This window comes from Onychostruthus taczanowskii, unplaced genomic scaffold, assembly GCF_017590055.1.
Source record: "Onychostruthus taczanowskii isolate IOZ18803 unplaced genomic scaffold, ASM1759005v1 scaffold22, whole genome shotgun sequence".
Taxonomy (NCBI): domain Eukaryota; kingdom Metazoa; phylum Chordata; class Aves; order Passeriformes; family Passeridae; genus Onychostruthus; species Onychostruthus taczanowskii.
The window spans coordinates 5814068-5824881 of NW_024499462.1; the positions used below are offsets into that span (position 1 = coordinate 5814068).

The 10814-nt window shown below is 47.8% G+C and overlaps 1 protein-coding gene across 1 annotated transcript in view; it reads right to left on the reverse strand.

The window, feature by feature from the left end:
• The window catches only part of GRID1 (glutamate ionotropic receptor delta type subunit 1), a 481999-nt gene extending 474861 nt beyond the window's left edge, over positions 1-7138 (reverse strand). The window contains exons 1-2 of the mRNA XM_041404961.1: positions 7041-7138; positions 4786-4941 (exon numbers count right to left, since the gene is read on the reverse strand). Coding sequence (XP_041260895.1) covers positions 4786-4941; positions 7041-7119 — 235 coding nt within the window. The 5' untranslated portion in view covers positions 7120-7138. The remainder of the gene's footprint in view (positions 1-4785; positions 4942-7040) is intronic.
• Between the last annotated feature and the right edge of the window lie 3676 nt (positions 7139-10814).

The window sequence follows — 10814 nt, forward strand, 5'->3', positions numbered from 1 at the left end:
ATGATAATAGTAAAAAACCCTAGTAATTTGTACGTGCAATATTTCACAAACAAATGTAAATAGCAATGAAGCTGCTGAGTCTGGTTCTCCAGATCTGTATTTCATCTTATTTCATCAGCTTACACCCTCTCAGCAAATAAAACTGTAGAAAGCAACTGTGGTTGTAACATTAAATATATGTGCTGAGACAAGAGAGATAAGAGCCATGTGCTGATCTATTCTCCCTGAGATCCAGTGACGTGATGTGTGGGAATGGTTCAAAGCTGTGCCACGGGAGGTTTAGACTGGACACGAGGAAACATTTCCTTACTGCAAGGGTGGTCAGACACTGGAACAGCCTTTCCAGAGAGGTGCTTGATGCCACAAGCCTGTCAGTGGTTGAGGCATTTGGGCATTGCTCTTAACAACACACTCGAACTTTTGGCCAGCCTTGAATTATTCAGGCAGCTGGACCAGATATTGTTGTAGGTCACTTCCAATAGTCTATTCTGTCTATTCTATTTTATGTCAAGTACAGATCATTACCAAGTACTACAGACTATGATAACAGATCACATTCACTCAATGGTATACAGCAAAGACACCCAAAAACTAAGCAGCTCTGAGTTGCTCTGAAACCACAGCAGTGTGTATGGGACTGACAATAAACCCATTCATGAAACACCGTTCTTGCTCTCAAATCACATTCTTATTTTCCAAATTTTTTCTGGTTTCCAGAACTGACAGCATTTTAACAACAACAAGCACACATACAAGGCCTCTCAAATTAGAAACGATTCATTTGGAATTGCTATGCAGAGAGAACAGCAAGTTTCAGCTCCAGGAAAGCTCCACAGATGTGTAAGCATCATCCACTGAGAAAAAGGGGTTTAAAGTTTTGCAGTTTCAGAGTAACAGGCTCCTTTGGATCCCTTCTTCTAAGAATGCTACAAACGGCAAATATTAGCTTTCTCATGTTCCAGTTTTGACCTACAGCTAACTATGCCCGCTTTGAAAGCAACATTTTAAAAACTTACAGGTCAGTTTTGTTTGGGTTTTTTTGGTTTAAACATGCCATCACATTTTCAAGCCCATCCACAAACCTTTTTGCCACCCGTATGTCATGCACACAATCCCTTCTGAGCACCAATGACAGGCTCAGAAATCTCAGTTTGAACAGAAAGCCTTAAAAAGTAGCTTTGAGCTTATTTGAATCCTTGAATCACAAAAAGATTACTACAGCTAGTTTAAATACAGGCCACACAAAAACAAGCTCACACTGCAATCATTTAACTGAAACTGAGCACATAACTCTTTTGGAAGCAAGAATCTAGTTTAACTTCACATTTGTGGTTTGAGCTTATTTCTCGACATCACATGAAAAGAACAATGATTCCCCATGTATATTTCCTCCCATAACAGTCAGTGAAAAAACAATTTTTCCCTCAAGTAATTGCCACATACATAAAAGCAATATTCTACCAAATGCAACAACAGCTTGCAAGGGCAAACAAACGAGGACTATTTTATGCATACACCAGGGTCTGTTCATTCTTTACTGTTTCATCCCTTGCCACTGGAGTTCCTTGCACCCATTTGCTGCACTTCGTTATACAGTGAGTTTAATGGGACCAAAACAATCTCATTACTTATCAGCAAAACAGGATCTTGTTTATGCAATACACATTGAAATGAAAGACAAAGAAGGAAACAAAATTTATACTTTTTGTTAATTGCAGTTTTCTGGTACCTGACACAATGGGTAACATGAGCGTCCACCAAGTCTTTGAAGAAAAACTATCTCTGAATTTTATTTACCGATTTCAGTCACCAGAGAGTATCACTATAGTTCCCTTACCTGACTATAGCAAAGTCCCTAGAGTTTTTTGGGTTTTTTTCCCCAAAATCTACCAATACTTCTCAGCACATCCCAGCACTGAAAACTACTATGTATGAAAAGCAAGGTATCTTTTGTTTGGCCTTAGTTCTGTGAATGCATTGCTCCTCTAAGAAAACCCTGCTGGTACTACTCTTCTGTGTTTCCTACCCACGCAGATGTTCTCCAACTGCACAGTAAATGTCAGGACACGCTAGAACTATCTCAGTAATTAAAGTTTCATCATTGTGTAATAGACATTGTTATGTGGAATTATGACTTTCTGTAATTCTACCAGCACAATATCATGGAAATGAAGGTCCCTCTTTAAAGTTCTCTTCTAAAACGACTTAAGGATAATTTACAATGTCATCTTACAAGACTGTGCAAAAGACACTTCAAATAAAAACAGTATTTGATTGGTTTCCTTGTGTGAACTATTCTGGTGGTGATAGACAATGATCTATTCCAAATTGGTTTTCACTTGTAAAAAAAGTTCCATCCCTGTGAAGCTAAGGCTTGCAACATTGATTTCCATGCCACTGCTTGGAAAGATGCTGCAGAAGAATAATGTGGATGTCAGGGCGTTTTATGTAGTGGCGGCAAGATTCTGTGAGCAGTTTGGGCAGTGGATTTACTCCAGGTTGTTCTGACTACTACATGCAGTATTTTACCAAAATGAGCAGGATATACAAACAGTGATGAGATTTTGAATAATCAGAACATCAAGTAACACTGGGCAATGAGACACTGCTCAGTAAGAACAGACCAGTAACTTGTACATCCCATGGATTATTCTTCCCACATGGATGAGTTTCAAAGGTACAAACTTAAATCTGAAATTTAAAAAAAAAAAGACCTGACCTGAACCAACAAAGCAAGCCAGGAAACTGAGCAAAGTCAGACACTCTTTTCTTAGGCCTCCCATTGTGGCAAGCTTGTACTTGCAGAAAGGATCATTCCACAGTTCTCCCAAAAGAAAACACCTTGATGTGCCTTAATGAAGCAGCGAGAGAGAACAAGTTCTTTTTGGAATAGTGAAGAATCATCAACCATTTCCTTTAATTCTCCAGCATGGTATCAGTTCATCAAAAAGCAATTCAAACTGCAATGGGCAGTCAAAGAGCATCTTGGAAGGGACAGCAGAAAACGTCTTCATTTACATATATTCAGGCAGCACAAAGCTCCTGTAACAAAATGGCTGAAAATCTGACCAGGCTCTTTTCTGTGGTTGCAGCATAGAAATTCAACAGAAAGAATTTATTTTCATAGTAGTCTTCATAAATGCAACCCCAATCTTCAAGGTTAGCAAATAACTCAATTTTTAAAAAGTATTACTAGACCAAGAAGAATCCACCACTAGGTCACGCTTTCCTGCTTTTAACAAAACTGAGCAAAAGGACCCCATCCACCAGACTGCCAGCTCAGATCGCTGGGCATCCAAAATGGTTTCATACAGTTTTACTTCTGAGAAGAGACATTGTTGAAAGCTATTGTTCAGCCAGCCAACTACTGTCACTTCCATGAATATGAATAAGCTCCAATATAGGACACTGAGTTTTGTAAATGGAAGAAGATCCAATTGTTCACTTATTCTTTGCCAATAAATCAACCCACCAGTACTTGGAGATTTTTGGTTTCCTCTGGTGTCTGAATATGTGGGTGCAGTTTTGTTTTCAAATCTCCTTCTTCCCATTTTCATAAAGATTTTTTTTCATAGCACCTTGCTAAGTTTTCAGAGCAGCTGAAGGAATCTTACCGTCAATGGGATGAGGCCCTTGAAAATACATATATTGCTGTTTCTCCTGATAATACTAACTAGCACCTACTCTGAGGAAAAGAGTGAGCAGAAGAAATTGTTCAGAGTTCATGAAAATTAACATTTGGTATAATTTTGTAGCCATAATTTACATGTACACAACTTAGACATAAATACATATGGATAAATGCAAATTTTCATACCGGGAAAGATTCACTGTGCTCTGTAAAACTAAGGGTAAGGCTGGTGATGAATCATTTTTTAAATATTCTAGTCTGGGTATATAAATAGCTTTCTGTTTCTAGAATAATTACTACTGAAAAAAAAAAACCTTCTTAAATAACCTAGGCCATAATTAACCTTCGCTTCATTAAATCACAAATAATATCTTTTTAAAGTCTTATTTGTAAAGGCAAGCTGATTAATTTAAACGTTTCCCTTTCTCAAAAAAAAAAAAAAAAAAAAAAAAATCTAATTGGAATGATTTACCAACGGAGCTACTTTTCAGATCTTGCAAACTCAGGGAAGGCTTTGAGCCAGCCCCCTCACCCCCTGCCCGGCCCCCCGTGGATGCTTCACGCTCACGCTGCCGCCCCGGCCCTGCCTCCCTGGATGCTCGGGGAGAAGTGCGGCTTGTGCCCGCACCTTCCGCGGCCGCCCCGGCCAGAGTCAGACGCCCTGCCCGGCCCCTCGGTGCCGCATCACCGCCTCCCTCCCTGCGGGCGGGACCCTTCCCGTGCCCTGTCCCAACGCGTCCACGCGTGGCCCTGCTGGTGGCACGGGGGCAGCGGTGCGACGTGGCCCGGCCTGCCCTCGGCACTGGCGGAGCAGGGTTGCTGTGGAGCCCCTCCGCCCTGCGCTGCCCAGCCCTGCCCTGTCCGGCCGTCCCTGCGCAGCGCGGCTGCAGCCCCGGCCCGGGCAGCGCTGCGCGCACGGCCGGACCCGCCTGGGCTGGGCACGGCGCCGCCGCCGCACCGCGCCGTCCCTCCCCTTTCCTTGTAAAACAGCGCCAACCCCCGACCGAAGAAAAGTTTCCAGCCGAACGCCAGGACAGGTCCGGGCTGTCACCGACAGCCCCTCCCGGCCGATGGGACGGGACGATCCTCCTTCAGCCCCGTCCCGTCCACGTACCCAACTCCCCCCCGCCGGGAGTGCCGCCCGAGGCGCTCACCTTCCTGCACCGCATGGAAGGGGTTGTTGGCCTCTATGAGCTTGATGGAGTAAGTGATTTTCTCGCTCTGGAGGATGTCGTCATTGAGGTTCAGATCCGACACCGCCTGCTTGAACACCTCGTCGTCCTTGGCAGCATTGCCTTCGAAAATGGCACCTGAGGGGAGGAAGGTGGCAGAGGGTGAGGAGGGCTTGGCCAGGACCCCCACTCCCCTCTGGGCAGTGCAGCGCTCAAGCCGGCTCGCACGGCGCCGGCTGGGGCAGCCCCGGGGGCACCGGCTGCCCTTGGGGCCGCGCCGCACACGTGGGCGGCCTCGTCCGGAGCACGGGGCAGCGCAGCCCTCCTCCCGGTCACTTCTGCTCCACCGGCATTTACGGAGCCCTGAAGCAGAGGCACGGCGGGGTGATGGACTTGCTTCGCCAGTGACGGGAAAGGGAGCAGGCTTGGAAACTCCACCAACTTTTTGCTCGCTGCTCGCCTCTCCCTGGGATGCTGCCTTTCGGGCCGCGGTTTTATTGAGGCTTAGAAGGACACACGAATGTGAAGCCGGGATTTGTGTCCAGTAACCTGGAAGCTTTAATTTCACTGTCCTGTTTATGCAGTTAACGTGAAAACATCTGGCGATGTGTGTTACATAAAATCCCTCTTCGCGGAGCGTGTGTGTGCCCACGCCAGGCTTACTGCCCTGCTGTACGCGGTGCTGGTAGATCTTTAGAGCTGGCAACAAAACGAGCAAAAAACATTATTCCCCAGCCTGGAAAAGTTCTGCTGATTCACACCGTGCGTGCCTGTGGCTTGAGCCTCCGTGCACTGCCGGTGTGCATCACAGCCCTGCACACAGCAGCTCCCCGCTCCTGCCCAGCGGACCGCTCTTTCTGCCAGCACTTAGTTAGCAAACAGCGCTCCGGCTGAAGTTCGTGCGGGGAGAAGCCGAGGTGACACGGTCCACGCGAAAGGGAAGCGGGGCCGAGAGAGAGACCCGCGGAGACTCCTTCACCCACCCTCCTACCCCGGCCCTTCCTCCCCGCGGGGCTGGACCCGGTGCCGTGGGGGTCTGCACTGCCCTGGGGACTGCCCCTGGGCCGGAGTCCCCCGCTGCGGTCAGGGCTGACCCCGTCTCCTTAATGGCTCTGCAATGCTGTCTGCCTTGGCTGCGCTCCGGAGGCGAGCGGCGACGACCGGAGCCTCATTCCCACTGGCCCCGGAGCCGTCCGTGCCGGGAAACTTGTTACAGGGCTGGTCCCTTTCTCCCCTTCCCTGCCTCGGGACTTTCTTCCCGTATCCGTGGAGCCTCCCCTCGCCAGGATGGCTCCTACCCCGGCCCCCTCCTTTTTCTGATCTCCCATCCTCCCCAAAAGGCTGGTGGGAATCACGGCTGTCCATTTCCCAGACATACTCCCGTTTCCTCCTCTATCATCCTCTACAAGTGATTCTCTCCCCCCTCTCCGCCCCTAAACATCCTCGTTTTCGATCCTGCTGGTACCTTTCAACACCAGCCAAAAGGTGACTGCAGAGCCTCGCTTTTGCTTGCCAGGCTTCCCGCGGACATCACCGTGCCTTGCTCCCAGAAGCCATAAAAGTTCACATCAGCCTTTCCTTTGCCCCTTATTCATCTCTCTCTTCCTCCCACTGATCCAGCCTTCTTGCTGCCCAGGGGTTTTAATGAGATCTTATTCAAACCACAACAGTTGCGCGCATAGACACACACACACGCACACACTCACACAGAGCCGCTGCAAAGCTCGCCGTCCTAACCCTTTCCCAGCCAAGTTCCCTCTCCGCCCCCTGTATTCCGCCTTGGCTGACACCTGCTACGGCAGGGGATGGAAACCAGGGGATTGTCTCCCCGAAAGTTTTCCCTGCGAGCACGTTCAGATTATGCCTCTCTCCTGCTCGGGTGATGGGGGCGGTTGTTTGTTTTCGGTGGCGAGGAGGCGGGGGGTGGGGGGAAGAAAGCCTTTCCACGCAAACAGGTCCAAGCACAGACTCCCCAGCCACATGGGAGACCGCAGCGGCGGCCCCGGCGGGTCCCCTGCCCGGCGCACAGGCGGCATTTCGGTCCTAACTTTACAACCGGGGGCAGAATACAGCTGCTTTCCTCCCATCTATCCTCCTGTCTCTCCGCGGAGTTGGGTTCCACCACTGCCCGTGACATTATCGCGGCTAAACGAGACGCTTCTACGCTTCTTTTATATATTTATTTATCTACCCTTCCCTCTCCCTCCCCCCCCCCCCCCCCGCTCCCTCTCTCTTACCAATGTGGATGATGGAGTCCGCCCGCACCGAAACGCACTGAAATATCCAGGGGAAAAGCCAGAGCATCAACACTTCCATTTCCAGCCTCTCGCACAGCACATCAGCCCGGGTTTGGTGGAGAGACAGGGAAAAAGAAAAAAAAAAAAAAAAAAGGCGCAAGGGCAGGTGGAGCAAGGCAGCGGGCGCGGGGGGAGATGCCCAGACGCCCCCCTCTTAGAAAAAAATCCCAAAATCCCCCAGCACCCCAAGAATTATCCAAGATTGAGGAAAACGGGTGATGGGGAGGGAAAAAAAAAAAAAAAACACCAAAAATAAACGGGGCTAGAAAATAACGGAGGTAGATCCCGGGTTGGCAGGCGGCGCGGCGGAGCCTCCAGCGCTCGGTGTGTGCCGGGGCGCCGGCAGACCGCGAACTGCGGAGCGGCCCCCCCGCCGCCGCCGCCCGCCTTCATAGAGCCAGAATTATACGTATATATATATATATATATCTTTATATATAATGTATGTCACCCCGAGGAATGGAGTAGGGGACGAATGCTCCAAGCGCAGGGATGCGAGGCGGGTGGGCAGCTCCCGGTTGCCGGGCGCAGGCTGTTCCGCGGGGCCGCAGCCGCTGCCCGGAGAGCGCCCAGCGCTACGTGGCCTCCCGCAGCCCCCGCCCGGCCCGGCACCGCGGGACGCCCCCGCAGGTAAGGGCGCGGGGCTGCGCCCGCTGCCGCTGCTCCAACTTCAGCGACGGGGGAAGCGGGAGGTGGAGGGAATGCCCCTTCCTCCTTCCGCACGCTCGAGCCCGGGACATGATCCGTGTTTGAGGAGAGAAATGGAAATGCGAGGTTTTTATCCCCGCGCTGGGGACGAGGTGGTGGGGAAGAAGAGTGGTACAGCAGAACCTTTTCTTGTTTTGTTTTGTTCTAGCTTTCAATGAAATCTAATTCATAAATTGGACATGCTCGGGGCTCAGAAGACTAATTCATCCCCTAAAACAAACGCATCAGTGATTGCAGGCACCCAAACGTGACAAGCGTCTCAATATACCGAGGACCCAGAGAAAACAAATTCATTCAGGAGCCCGAAACGTAATTAAAACTACTGCCAAGAAAATGAGTTGAGAGCAGGATGTTACCAAGATTATTAAGTTGCTGCGGGGCTGAGGCACGGACCGCTATAGTGATACATACAGATAATGTCAGTCTTTGGATAACGGGAGGAAGAGCGATTCCTGGAGGTCGCCGTCTTGCGAGCGGCAAGCCTGGTAACAGCGCGCCGTGGCCGCATCCTGCTCCCGAGATGGCACCGGCGAGCGGGGGCTCGGCGGGGAAGGAGCGGACCCCGCCGCCTGCTGAGCCCCGGCAGAGTGGCCGCAAAGGGGCCGGCGCGTCCGTACCCCTGGCACTGGCTACAGCATCGCCGTCATGTGTATTCAGCACACTTTTTGTAATCATCCCCTGTACGTGTGCTAATAAATGCTCCTGATGCTGAGCAGCGCTTGCTTGCAGGAGCGATGGCTGCGATGTATTTGTTCAGTGTAGAAAGCATTTTTTTCATGCAGTACGGCAAGAACTGCTCAACATAAGGAGTAGGAAATATAGATAAGGGGGCTGGGAAGACAGAAGGGAGAGGGAACACACAGTATAGATGGAGCAGAGTGAAAGGGAAGGAAGCTGAAATGGAAATGATATGAACAAGAATCCCTGTTGATTCACATGCATCAACAACCTCCTATTCAGCAGTAGTTACAAACACAGCATTCGAACAGGGAAGAGCAGGGGGTAAATAAAACAAGATATGCCTTTTAAAAATAAATCACTTGTTAACTACTCTTACTTACAGTCCTTGTCTTAAATATGCAATTTCACACTGATCAATGCAGAATGATATATACTATACTCTGCATTTCACGTAATAAAAATGCTTAATCCAGATAATTGGCTTCTGGGACAGAGATCAATAGAAATGTTCCTTATTTGACTACGTTAGCAAGTCAAAATTAATTCTAATTTACATTTGCTTCAAATCAATATGCACTTAGTGACTTACACAGGCTCTTTAAAAAGTTAAGCACCTATATTGACCAGAGTCATATATATGTCAGTAACAAGTACATGTGTGGGAATTAGAGAGGGGGAAAGTGTTACTGCAGAACCAAGTCTCTGACTTTCATAGAGGAAAGGAGGCTAAATTTATTTGTGTGTGAGAAGTGCTTTGGCATCCTAGCCTGAAACCTGTAGAAATATGCAGCTATTAATCCCACGATTTATGCAGGCACCCAAACACCAGTCAGCTGCCCTCCAAGCACCTGGGAGCAGGCTTGCCTCCTACTTTAGTTTGTACAGCAAGGTCTTGACCTCAGCTGGGATGCCTCTGGGTGCTATTTTAGTAATAGAAAAATAGTAACATAAAATATTAATACTCTAAACCCAGTGAAATGGACAAGTTACAAAATTTCCTGTGAAATCCAAGAGCAAATGCTCTGAATGCAGAAAAGGATCCCAGCCAAGGGAGGGAGAGGGGAAAAGACAAGAGACCAGAGACCAGAATACAGTAAAACAGACCAACTGAAATGGGCCCCAAAAACAGACAGAAGTCTACAGTCAAAAGACAAAAACAAGCCAGAAAAATGCATAGAGTAAGTCTCAAATAGTATAAAAACTGACAGTAACATGCAAAGTACAATGCGACCTAAATGGATCCACCACAGCAAAGAGAATTGCAACTTCAGTAGCATCTCTGCAAGATGAGAAGTTGCCACATCAAAACTTCATTGTGTCTGGTTTTAATTCAGGTTGCATTATCTTTTATTTCATATTATCTACATTTTTTTTTTTCCTTTCTCTTCTTCTTCTAGGTTGTTTTTTTTTTTTTAAACAAACAAAAAAAAAAAAAGCCAACAACTTTGGCTTGGATTATTGTTTTTCATAACAATTACTTCTCCTGTGATTTCACCTTCTTCCAAACAAGCTATCAATGCTACATTTCTAAGCCCAGTACAAATGAGAACACTTCTTTCAACCCTGCCATATCCTCGCTTGCAGCTGGGGGATCGCTGACACTTTGCAGTGTTTAGGTGCAGCAAACAGCACTAGAAGGCCAATATTTTGCATATTAAGAATGTTCCAAGCTGCTGTGATATTCCATCATTATTGTGTAGGGGACAACTCATGACACATTATTCCACAAGGTGCCACTGGATTTACAGTGCCAACAGAAGAATGACATCTCAAGAGAAATATGTGAGGTATAAACCCTCAACTCAAGCGACAGCCACGTAGCCACAGTTCTACTCTGTGGCAACAGATGCAACTCTGTGCATGTCTCAGACAGCTCTTACCACCTTTGCAAACCACTGTGGTGGATTTGAGCTGACCTATCACGAGTTATTGCTAGGCTCATTTCTGTTGTCTGAATGAACATAGTATCAAACCTGCACCAAACGGGTTTTGCTACAACAAGAGGACAGATGGAGTAATGCTCCAAAAATTGCATTGCAATTAGAAACACAGAACATCCTAGAAAGGTGAACTGAAAGGCTTGTGCAGTGCCACACTCAGAGCCTTGTGCCCAGGGCTCTGTCCTTCTGTGCTACCATAACAAGAATGAGGCACATTTTGAAAGGCATCATCAGAACCATAGCTGCAGGGTATGCCTGGATCTGGAAAGCACCTCACATTTACAAAACTGCTTTATAAGCAGGAGCTCTACAAGACCATAACATTGAGACTTTTATCATAGTCTATGTTCAGAAAAAAAAATTGAAGTCTCTAAGATTCAGTCTT